Below are 12,976 nucleotides of genomic sequence, written 5' to 3' on the forward strand. Positions count from 1 at the left end.
AATTATGAAGGTGGCCCAAGTCACTATTTGTACACTATATATCTTCTTATAGCACATTTTGGCTGTGGAAATAAATTAAAGCGATACCTACACGTCAGCTCTACTCATATCCATTTCACTTCAGTTTCAATCTTTCCATTCACTGTCAAGAAGCCATTCACCCGATACCCTTCCATTTTTTTATACAAGTTGACCAACAGATGGTAAGGCCATTTGAAGTGTAATTATTGAATGATGTTTAGATAATAATAATAATAATAAACATATAGAAGGTGTGAGTAAAATTTTTTTTCATCACGTAACTATAGTCAGATATTCGTGTTATGATCAGCCACGGATTATACAACGGACGAATGAAACAATTACCTAAAGGGCCCCCGGTCAAGGTATCTCCAATTTCAAAGGACCCAAGAGCAAGGGTCCCTATGCTTAACTAAATGGCTTCCGTGAATAAGATATACGAAATTTCCATTGGGGGCTTGTGCCTGCAAAATTCAAGAGGAAGGGTAAAAGCGTATGTTGCCTTAGAGCACCAGAGCGTGTTAACCCGGCATTGGTGATGGATATGTGCCCTAGTTATAATATATTGCATAACAGAAGGCATTGGTCATGGATATGTGCCCTAGTTATAACATATTGCATAATAGTAGGCATTTGTCATGGAATGTGCCCTAGTTATAATATCTTGCCGAAAAGAAGGCATTGGTGATGGATATGTGCCCTAGTTATAATACATTGCCTTAAAAAGGCATTGGTCATGGATATGTTTCCTAGTTATAAAATATTGCCTTAAAGAAGGCATTGGTCATGGATATGTGTCCTAGTTATAAATATAATTGCCTCAAAGAAGGCACGTGTCATGGATAAAAAAGCATCAGTAATGAAAACGTGCCCTAGATATAATGTATTGTGTAATTCAAGGGGCATGTAAAAGCAGCAACGATATAAATACATATTCTTAATCTTCTAATGACAACAAAAGTCCACCACTTTATGGTCCAACACAAACAATGTGTTTCTTTATTTCCTTCTCTGAATATGCATTTCCAATAATCGCAATAAATATTTATTTGTTAATTTGAAACAAGATACATTATGTATATTTACCACTATATATCACTCGCTATAAGATACGATTTCAAACACAACGTTCAGTTCTAATTGCAGAAAATTAAATTAAACAACTTGTTTAAAACCATTTTCCCGTCTTCGAATTCACCCGTTACACACAGAGAACACAGTTACTACTGCAAATCTTACAGTTTTGTACCGCAGTAAGAACTGGATCGTGCTATAAATCGGTAGCATGTGCTATTAGGATTACGGTAAGAACTGAGGAAATGTGTAATTCCAACAAATCCAGTTGTTGGGGTTTATTGGGATAACACATATCCATAAGTTCTTACTGTAAACCTAATAGGACATGCTACCGATTTATCACATTTTCAGCACGATCCAGTATTTACTGTGGTACAAAACTTTAAGATTCACAGTAGTTACTGGACTGTGCTGACAAATATGATTAATCGGTAGCATGTGCTATTAGATTTACAGTAAGAACTGAGGATGTGTGAAATCCCAAGAAATCCCAACAACTGGATTTGTTGGAATAACAAGTATCCTCAGTTCTCACTGTAATCCTAATAGCACATGCTACTGATTTTTAGCACAATCCAGTTTTTACTGTGGTACAAAACTTTAATATTTACAGTAGTAACTTTGTTCTCTGTGTCTATCGGGTGGGTGGAGAGAGCGAGGTAGATGGGGGGGGGGGGAAGGGTAGACAATAGCATATTCAATGTTGCAGAATTTTGAAATGATCAAAGTGGCTAACACCCCACCGCCCCCCCCCCTCTCCAAGAGAAAAAGGAAATTAATCTAAACAGTTTTCACACTTGCCCGTTCTGCGTGCATGTTTACACCAACATTGATTCCTTATGAACGCCACCAAGAATACACAACACCATCAAAAGATATGTCTTTACATCAAATGTTAACAGACACATATGATGAGCTTTTAATTATAGTAAACATTAAGAATAACTCACATTAAACATTAATATTTGTTATATAAGGTTATATAAGGTTGGTATATACACTCGGCACATTATAAAGGCACTTGGTATAATTCCACTTCATCACTTATCATATCATATTTCTCGATTATAAAAAAAATTTAAAAAAAATCGAAATATTTGTGAATCGCACCTTTGTCCACTTTTCACCGAAAAGAAAAAAAATCCTTCAACTATCCGATCTAACGTTGCAAGGCTGACCGTCGGATCAAACGAATGCTTTCACACTCAAGAACGAAACCAAAACATTGAGAAAAAAAAAATTAAAAAATTAACGAGTTTTGCATTGCATATAATGTGATCCCAATAGAAGATTTTCATTTAAAAAGGCTTAAATTGAGGATTGAGAAAACAAAAATGAATAAAGAAGCCCTACGATGTCTCGTTTTCGGTGGGCGGTGATGGTTGCTTGCACTCCAAGATAGCAAGGAGTAGGTGCTTGTAGTCACCGGAAGTATCTCCTTTAAGGAAGCTCTCCAGAGATTGCTTGTACTTAATCTCGAAGGCAACCTTGATGTTCCCAAGATCAGTCTGGCAGACAGACAGTCAGAGAGAGAAAGAGATAAATTTAAATTCCCAAGTGTTATATATATATATATATATATATATATATATATATATATATATATATATATCAACGTAACAGCATGTGCTCTCTATATACGACTGATCATTTTTGCTATATATATGCAATAAATGCTACTCAAACAAACCGGGCACAGCTTTATTATATGAATCAAAAGACTTATCGAGAAGCGTATACCATCATTATCCAGATAAATTTAAAAGCAATGGTTAGGATGTGGGTGCGGTGTCGACATGTGTCGACATGTGCCGCACTTCCTAAATCACTGGGTGTTAGTTTGAGTATTAATATACAAAAACCCACCTCCCCCCTCACATGCCCCCCCCCCCCTCAAATCCAAATTCTGTCTCTGGATCTCTGTACATGTGAGTGATAGTATATCACCAAATTTTTGCTAACTTTTAAGAAATCAGTCTGATGATTTCAGTTTACATACCTCACACCGATCGATCATAATGTAGATCAATTTTTCGTCATTGGTACCAAATCCCTTCATTGATTGATACAGGCCTTCAGCAAAGAAATCGTAGCCGTTCAAACAAGCGCCAACTAAACACAAATAAGAAAACAATGAAGAAGTAATAGTTTAAACTCATCTGTGTAAATTAAGCTTATTACCTTACGAAAGTTACACAACCACACTTATTTACCCAATTGGCGTCAATATCCAGGTCTTGCCTCGAGGGCATATCATATCACCGGGCCCCTTTCAAAGTCTTTTCATTCCACTTAAAGTATGCCATATATTATAAAAGTATAAACACATTATGCTTCATCTTATATTTCCACGGGCCTATAGTGTTGCTATCACCGCCCAAACTAAGTCTTGTAGACGGAAAATATCGTATTTTGCCGTAAGTAGTCTTAATTTGATATGTGCATAAGTGATAATTACCAATAACTTTCAGCCCTTCTTTTTTAGCGCTATCCAATTTTTCGATGACTTCCAGTAATTTTGTTCCGGTTTCCTGAAAAAGTTTAACATATGGAATTAATAAAAGTGTCTTCTCATAGAGATAACACTAAGTGCAGTTTATTATCTGCATTTATATCGAAGTTAAGGATTTATTATAACCAGCTCACAACCGCAAACATCAACTGCAGATCCATGTTCATATATGAACTCAAAAGGAACTGGACTGGATAACCACACACAGACCCATCAACATGACAATGGCTATATTCGACTACATCGCTAGTTGCGGCTATACACCTGGAAGTGTTCGACTAATTGAACAACATATTCTCTTAGAAAGCTCCAATATAGAGGGAAAACCATAGTTCCAAAAGTTTGCTTACAGAATAATATGCAAGTATTTATGACAATTTAGAGGTGGCAACGTGTTGAACTTGGTAAGTGATCAATTTGTACGACACGTATACGAGTTCTTTAATCAACAAAAGTCCATGTTGTATATGACTTTATGATTGTGCTCGGCCTTGACCTCGATCACTTTCTCATATTTTCTTTAGAACAGGCACGTGGACACTAGATATGTCTATCAATGTTAAATGCAATATAACTTCTAAGAAGAAAATGTTGAACACGAAAATTACCCTCCCCCACCCCTCCCGTGAAATATACTTGTTCACAAAGTCACAATATGAACTTGTAACATCACATAGGCTATACTGTGTTCAATATTGCCTATATGTATTCAATACGTATTACATTAAGAGGAACAGAAACACATTTTATTTTATTGATATATTTACCAGTTCGTATGTGTTGAATACGGAGAAGAGATAAAAGTTGCTTTGTTTGCAAAGCAATTGTTGCAATTCTTTCGTCTGTGGAGACCAAGACTCTGGAGGCAACTACAGTCAGGAAACGTAAAAAGGAAAGTAAAATTATATCACTTTTAATTTGGCATCATTTCTTTTGACTGATTTTTACTACATGTTTAACGCACTGTGACAAAAAAAACTAGTATTTCTGGACACATGTATCTCGTCTTAAGATAAGGAATATTTTATGACAGTCTCAATTTTCAATACTCTTAAATTCGTAAATGCCAGTGAATTTTCGTTGATGTATTTCATCCAGTTATATATACGTTCATTGTAGCACAACGTCGAGAGAATTAAAGTCCGGTTTTATTTAAAATTATTTCATTATGTGCAATGGGAACTTCTCTAATCAAGGGCAATGTACTGTGCATTTAAACTTGATTGTAACACACTTCAAAATGCCATGACGTTACGTTGTACTGTGGGCAGAGAAAACATTTGAGAAAAGTATAAATATCAGTTGAATGCAAACGTAACAGTTTTAGATTCGTCTTACATTTTTCAAGTAGCTGACATCTTTCGCGATAGCTTGGGGCGATGGCATCCCTTCATTACGCCCTGTCTGATAAAGTGCAAGAAAAGTCATAATCATCACCATACTTCATTTAAGTAAGCCTTAATTGTTGCCCCCTAATTAAGTGGCAGCTCTACGTACTAATTAATATTTGCAACCAATAATTGCTTGTTTTCGGTAACGAAGTATCATAAGAGATACTTGACCGTGCCAACTTTGATTTTGATTCAATCTCTTTTAATCTTATTAAAAATCTTATTACCAGCATGTCTACAAAAAACTATTTCTCCGGGCATTTTATCCACTCGAACAAACCTGTCGAAAGGTCACGTAGCTAGTACTGGGCAGTGTCCAAATTCTGACCATCGTTATCGGTTAACGGAATCAACAAGGATATAGCTAAACAAAATTATACACAGTGACTGTATGTCGTTTAGGTAAGTTTATATCAGTATAGGGTCATCAAATTTTAGATTTTGTAGGCAATCTGTTTTATCGCTTTACTCTTTACCAGTGCTTTTAATCGTTTTTCGATCTCATATTCCTGTATATAATTGTACATGTATTTACTGTTTTATGTATTAACTGTTTCATGTCATTGTATAATCTTGATTGTTTGTAAAGCGCACCGTATGCACCGCGCGTAGTGCGCTATATAAGATTGTATTCGCATTACATTACATCTATTTGATTTCACTCCAATGCAAAAGCTCAAATTAGTTGTATCTGTTTTCAGGCTGACTGTGCACAACTATCACAAAAAAAAAGAGAAATACAAACTCATAGCTATTTATGATTTTACATAAACTGATACTTCCACAACAGGTCGATCATATAATAACTAAAATAACAGTGTCTAGAATCAGACTGGTGTATTTATTACGTTAGAGCCAAGCATGGTATCCCATGTAATGAGAACAATATATTAATTTCATATTCAATGTGTTTATAAGATAAGTTCTCTTTTCCACTTTGAATGCTTGTATTTTGGAAACCTGTTGTTTTTTTCTCTCATAAAACGCTGTGAAGAATTAAGGACACGCTAAAATTTCAAGAAATAAAATATTAAAAAAAAATATAAAAAATGTGTTTTCATTACAAGCATATTAGAGAATAATACAAAAAGATACATGCACATGTATTTGTCAGTAACCGATATTTTTTGTTTGATATTGTTTTGTTTTGTTTTAATACAATACTTTGGACATAATTGGATTTACCTGAGTAAGGGAAAGAACCCATTCCTTGAATGGTCCAGTTATCTTCTCCTCAACTTCCTTGAAAAGTTGGGTTCCGTTTACTGTTATTTAGACAACGATAAAATAAGATGGCTGGCTAAAATTGAAACATAAACACATAAATTTATCCCCGGAATAATCTTCATTTTCTCCTACGTGTCATTACCAATATACTATTCGCCATCATCTTAATCCAATATTTTTCCTGATTGAACCATATGTTCCCGGACCCTTCACTGGATACTGGGGCCCCCGGGGTTACCACCTGGACTCCTCTCTTCCGGCCTATAGTTCAACGCTGAGCGGCTATTAACGTAATTGATGGGTAATTCGAAGGGTTGGTAGCAGGCAAGACGTCGAGTGGTTATCAAGTAAATATTTGATAGTCGTAGTGGAATTTATCTTTCTTCGTCTTGTAATAAGCAGGTTATTTAACAAACACTATGTGAGGTACACATTATGTATACAAGACATAATCTTGTTTTACATAAGGACATCGTATTACTATACAAGCAATGGACCAAACATTTAGAATAAAAACTTTCATTATTCATTTTTTTTCTTTAAAACAAAGAACAAAAGCAAACCAACCTTTCTCATAAGTAGTAAGAAGACCGTTCATCTCCTAAACAATGAATAGAAAGGATAACACATAGTCGATACATGGAACATTAGAATGTCTTTCAAAAAAATGACGCTATAGATGGATTGGCATGATAAGGTAGAATTGAATCTACATAAATGATCAACGGTTCCTTTCAAGACATTATGGTTGTCACAAAATAATAAGTAAATCTTTTGTCTAAGATAGAGGGGAAGAGGGGAACACGAGGTAAGAATTACTGTCATTGGGATACAAATGGTAAATGTCAAAGTCTTGGTGTGAGTTGGTTGAGGCGGGTATCTGGCTGACAGTGTATATATATATATATATATATATATATATATATATATATATATATATATATATATATATATATATATATATATATATATATATATATATATATATATATATATATATATATATATATATACCGTTTTTTGCACCAAAGAGGAATGCTGGTAAGCTCCGCATAGGAGTGTTTTATGAGGAACTTGTAACCAAGTGTGATTTAATGGTGCTTACTGTACCGAGTTGGAAAGAAATGTACAGACTTAATTCATCAAAATTTCATCTATACCCTCCTGTCTACCCGAACCTATACTCCCTTCCCTAACGTTTCCCTTCCCCTACTGTCCAATTATGTAAAATAAAGAGAGGAAAAAGCATAAACCGATACTTGCAGATGTAATCTGTCATTCTAGTACTACATTGCTGGTAATTATTTTGCAAGTCTTTTTATTTTAGATATGATATAAATTCAAGCAATTAATTAATTAACTCAATAAACATATCTGTCAATGCTAACAAACAACGTTACCGTTTTTGTTAATGGGTAGATGGTTTCCAATATTGCAATATCCTTCCCGCGGGTGTCTGGCAATCGTGTCATTAACCGATCCTGTAAGTTAATAATGCAACATTTATTTGAACGTACACAGGCTTTGTGCGGATGGTGTTTAGTTTACATTTCATACGTACGGAAGTAAACTTATTCCGTTTCCCTTAGGTTGATATACAAACCCACGAAAAATAAAGGGAACCATTGATATTATATTCAAGCATAATTTTAATCAATATTGATTATGTACTCACATTTATAATTTTGTTGATAAAATTCGCTCTCACAGTGTCCGGATCTTGTAGAAGGCTGTCTAAGGCATTTCGGTAGTGGCCACTTAATTCATTCTCTACCTCCGATATGAGGGACTAAAAGAACCATAAATAACACCATTATTAAAGAAGTTATACTAGTATGTGTTTCAGAAAGTCCCATGACATATAGCCATTATTATGCAACCCTATGAGTCTTTTGTTATATAAATATATATATATATATATATATATATATATACATACGCTTCGATTTTTGTTTTAATATAGTTAACGATTTCATTACCTTGTTGAATTTCCGTCAACCAGAAAACTAATACCTAGGTTTAATCAATTAACGTACAAATAGCGTATTGACGTTAATCCTTGCCTTTGCCGTTTCTTTAAGTAAAACTTGGCGACGTACACCGCATGTATCGAGTAACACATATGACTAACGCTTAAGTCAATTGGATATCGCATATACGTTATTCAGTACTACATGTACATAAGGATGAGTATATAACACACATATACTACCTGCTGTTAGACTCTTTGATATACAAACGTGAAATCTTATTACTATGTCTACCTTGTTGAACTTGGTGCGATATGCATCCTTAATCTCCTGGCGTTGCTCCCAACTTCTGTTGGCTAAAATACCAGTGATCACTGACTCGTTATTACCTATTTAGGAAAAAAATCGATATTGGTAACTTCGTTTATATATTGCAATATGAACATGTGGTTACAATTTCTTTGTCGCCTGAATGTATCCTCACATACAGACACACTGACGTAGAAATGAACTAACAACGATCAAATCCACAAGGGTGACTACTCTTTCTAGGTTCTACATGAGTGGCTCTTGTGCCTGTAGATTAAAATCTAAGAGATGAATTGCAAACTTCTCATTTCACTTTAAAATTCGTTCAAATTCCGTCCAATTAAAATTTCTTTTACCGAATTGTAAACTTCATTAAGTTTGCCAAGCTCTATTCACGTATTTCCACGTAATGTGAGTTAAATGTAAATAATCACTATTTCAAATTGAAATTTGGAGTACCTCCATCGTCACTTACTGGTATATATTTTCACTAACTCATGTGACACATTGCACTGTGCATCGTATGAGCTGTTAGTCGTACTACGTATGAATCTAGAATATTTTATCATATCTATAGTTATATATATTGCGCTACAAAACTTTAAGTCTGATTTCTAAACATAGGTTTCGCCAAGCTACCGCAACTAATGTGACATATAATTGTAATCTGTATAATTACATAGCGGCCTAATATATTGTGTAATACATTAAAAACAATTCGTTAAACAGATTTACAAGACATCTGTGCTTTTACTGTAAAATCAAGAAGAGTTCATAAATGGTCTATACCCGCTTACTATGAATACTTAAGATGCTACCGGATAAGATGCTCAATAATAATTATAAAAAATAAAAAAAAACTACGAAATCAAACCTTAATTGAACCTTACCGAAAGCTTGAAATGCTTTGCTTAGGTTGTCTGCATCTGTTTGTGCATTGAATTCTTCAGTAGGTTGCGGTAGCACAGTTGGCTAAAAGAATGGGAAAGGGTGGAAGGAATGTTAATAATTGGCATCGGTGTGAACTCACAGTGAAAACAGGCTAGGTACTGCAGCAAAACTCGAAATGACGTCATTTCCGTGTCTCAGCACTATTTGGACACCCCCCCCCAAAAAAAATATATATATATATATATATAATTGAGCTGTGTTGTAGCTGCTAGAAAGACGATTTACAAAGCAAAGCGACATTTTCTCCCTTATTTATTTTAAAGAAAAACAACTTCACGTTTTCAACAGTTTTTATTTTGGTCTTGTAAATATTATTATCATTATTATTATTATTATTTAAACATTTCTAAAGCGCACATATATATGTAAAAACATAAGCTATGGCGCTGTACAAACTTAAAACAGTAAAGGTATAAAACTTAACGAAAATTAAGAAACCATGTGAATCAAAAGAAAGAGGTAAAAATCTTAAAAACAGATAACACTAAAAGACTAAACAAATCCAAATATAGTTGTGTGCGCCGGTTTGTGGCAGCACCCTATAGTTATGGGAAGTCCCCCGGGGGACACGTGGATGTGGTGCACTGAGGTGCCCCAGGAGAGACTGATTGAATTGTGCACACTTTGGTGTGTGGGTGTGACAAGTTACCAATGACCAGGGGTTAAGTTGTAAAGTCATGTGAGGAGGCATTAGCCTCGTACAAGACTGTAAACCTTCAACTTTTAACTTTAATCATCATGTAATCAAGCTTCAACTGATATCGACATATCATAAAAAAAAGGTTTGTGAGGGAGGGGCTGTTGTTTCCAAATTCCATTCTAGAAACAATGGTTCAGCTACCCCTTTAAATAAAAGTAAGATAATGTATCGATCGAGGCATTTAGGAGAGTTGTGTAGAATCTGGTTAAAGTAAAATTTGTAGAAGAGATGACTATCAGTAGAACTATAATAAAGTGTTTTCCGAAAAACAAACGTAATGATATACCCGAAATATGACATCAGTCAAGCGGAAACATCGAATATGGAGCGCCAAACAGGCCGATAGTTAATAGTATAGAGTCTACAAGTACCATCAAATTGTATTGTAGTTATATACACACGAATAAGCAGAACCACGATGATGATGAACAAACTGAATGGAACCATTGGTTTGAAATATTAAGTACAGTTATATATTTTATATATATATATATATCGAAATATATATATCGAAATAAATATATCGAAATATATATATTTTTTTTAATGATATGGAGGTAAACGACAAAGGCAAATGAATATATATAATTGAAATCGTAGTGAGTTGGAAAATCCAGAACAGTGAATAAACTTCCACAGGGATTCGAACCCGGGCCTGGGTTCGAATCCCGGTGGAGGCTGGAAGTTTTTTCACTGATCTGGATTTTCCAACTCACTACGATTTCAAATTTCTTTATATAAATATATATATATATATATATATATATATATATATATATATATATATATATATATATATATATATATATATATATATAAATATATATATATATATAAATATAAATATATATATATATATATATATATATATATATATATATAGAGAGAGAGAGAGAGAGAGAGAGAGAGAGAGAGGGAGGATTCATTATTGAAATACCCGTAATCATTTGCCCATTCATTTGTAATTGGCGTAAAATATGATCACCTCAGGTATACAAGTTAGAGCATGTTTCAAAAATTAGTTTTCTAAAAAAAAAATTCAATCAATTTACACTTAGCTAACAACGTGTGTATCGAAAATATCACTCCAATGATACAACGGTATACCAAGGCAGACTAACGCATACCGTATAACTGCCTACCAAGATAGTTATTGTTTTATTATATCATATTATCGACGTGACTGTGCATACAATTAGTATACGTATTCGCTAACACTGCATAATGCCAACAAAAAAACATACGTTGAACAAAATAAATTATAATATAATTATAAAATATGAAACAGGACTGGCATAGCAGTAGGATATATCTTTTGTCTGTGATGTTCCTTCCCTAAATCGAATGAGGAGAAACTCTTAGTCAAATTACATCGTTCAATTTGATTTATTTTCCTGAATAAACTAGTCAATTATCCGACTTACTGTTTGTTCAGTGGGCACTTCTAAGGTGGCTGGTTCAGTACTGGCCTCGCCATCTTCTTTGCTGTTCGCCTTTCCCATTTTAATAAGTCTTCTTTGTTGGACGACTTTTTGACTTGACAAGTTCTAACAGACGAATGTGTTTTTTTGTCAACTTTCGATCAACCATCTGTCCAGGGATCGACATGAATCTGACAACGTCATTCTACCCGCATAAAAATTAACAGAAGTAAATAGACATAATGAATATAGTTAAACTACCCTGGCGACATTAACTCTTCAACAAAGCCCAGGGTAGTACTTTGGGTGCGTATGTATGCTATGACAGAGCATCGTGGTAAGGTGTGTATAGCAAGCGGAATCATAAGTAGTCCTTGCTCAAATATGTGAATGCACAATGAGGAATATTGAAACTGGGGAATTGGAGAAAAATTGCGGCAGGGGAATAGCTATATAGCTCAGTTTAAGGGGGGGGGGGGGGGGGGAGTGTCACAATACTAGTCTAGGGGTAGGCATGACCTATTTTCTAAAGTAGCAAAATATAACATTTCCAGCCATTTTTTTTGGGGGGGTGGGGGGTCGGACAGATATTTGGGGTGGTGTTAAAATCCCCCGGGTAGACAGGGGTTAGGGTGTTGAAAGTGTCAACGTTGGGTTCCAAGCGAAAGTGTTGGAAAAATCAGCGGCACATATTCTCAGACTAATGTTTCATCATTACATCGATAAGCAGATGCCGTTTCTGTATGAATTCTAATATTTTGGTGTTATTCTGTGAATCTGCCATGTTCTTGACTTTAATGACTTATTTTAATTAATATTTGTTTCCGTTGATTGCTTGTCCTGCATTGTGTATCCAATATAATATATACGATAAGTTACGCAATAAGTCTTGCCTTAACAGCTCATCCAATGTCATATTTTAAACTTCGAAAGAAACTACCAAGTTTCATGTTGGCGCCCTACCAAAAAAGAAAATATCAGACACATGGTTTCTATATATTTATGATATATAATTATTGGGCATGAACTTCGCCCCACTGACCTTGTGTATCAATTACGTTATATCACTTGAACGAGCAATCCGGACTCGAGTTCACTTCAAGAGACCAAAAAAATTGTCGCCCGTGCCCCGTGACATGTTGACATTGCTACGAAGCCGGTAGATTTACTAGATTTCACAATTTAAATGTCAGACCTAAAGTGCTCTTAAATATCTAGGGATTTGTTTTTCATAATATGCGGGTGTGTGCAATCACCGAGCAAGCGCCATGTGACTGGCACTAAGTGATACTTTAAACCAGCCAGTAAATTCTCAATCATCTTATAATATGAGAAAAGTTAGTCTAAGTGTTATGAAGAAACCATTAGATGGGCGTATCCAGTCTTCAAATATTAAT

General features: G+C 34.6%; 1 protein-coding gene across 1 annotated transcript; it reads right to left on the reverse strand.

Moving 5' to 3' along the window:
* Positions 1 to 990: 990 nt before the first annotated feature.
* Positions 991 to 11,748, reverse strand: LOC139972988 (annexin-B12-like). Its single transcript, XM_071979331.1, has 12 exons — positions 11,583 to 11,748; positions 9,398 to 9,479; positions 8,493 to 8,587; positions 7,904 to 8,017; positions 7,629 to 7,709; positions 6,796 to 6,829; positions 6,187 to 6,266; positions 4,949 to 5,014; positions 4,378 to 4,479; positions 3,557 to 3,629; positions 3,098 to 3,210; positions 991 to 2,606 (listed from the first exon to the last, which is right to left on the reverse strand). The coding sequence occupies exons 1-12, from the start codon at positions 11,658 to 11,660 to the stop codon at positions 2,448 to 2,450; spliced, it is 1,077 nt and encodes a 358-aa protein (XP_071835432.1). The 5' UTR covers positions 11,661 to 11,748; the 3' UTR covers positions 991 to 2,447.
* Positions 11,749 to 12,976: the final 1,228 nt, after the last annotated feature.

The sequence above is a fragment of the Apostichopus japonicus genome, chromosome 9, assembly GCF_037975245.1.
Source record: "Apostichopus japonicus isolate 1M-3 chromosome 9, ASM3797524v1, whole genome shotgun sequence".
Classification (NCBI taxonomy): domain Eukaryota; kingdom Metazoa; phylum Echinodermata; class Holothuroidea; order Aspidochirotida; family Stichopodidae; genus Apostichopus; species Apostichopus japonicus.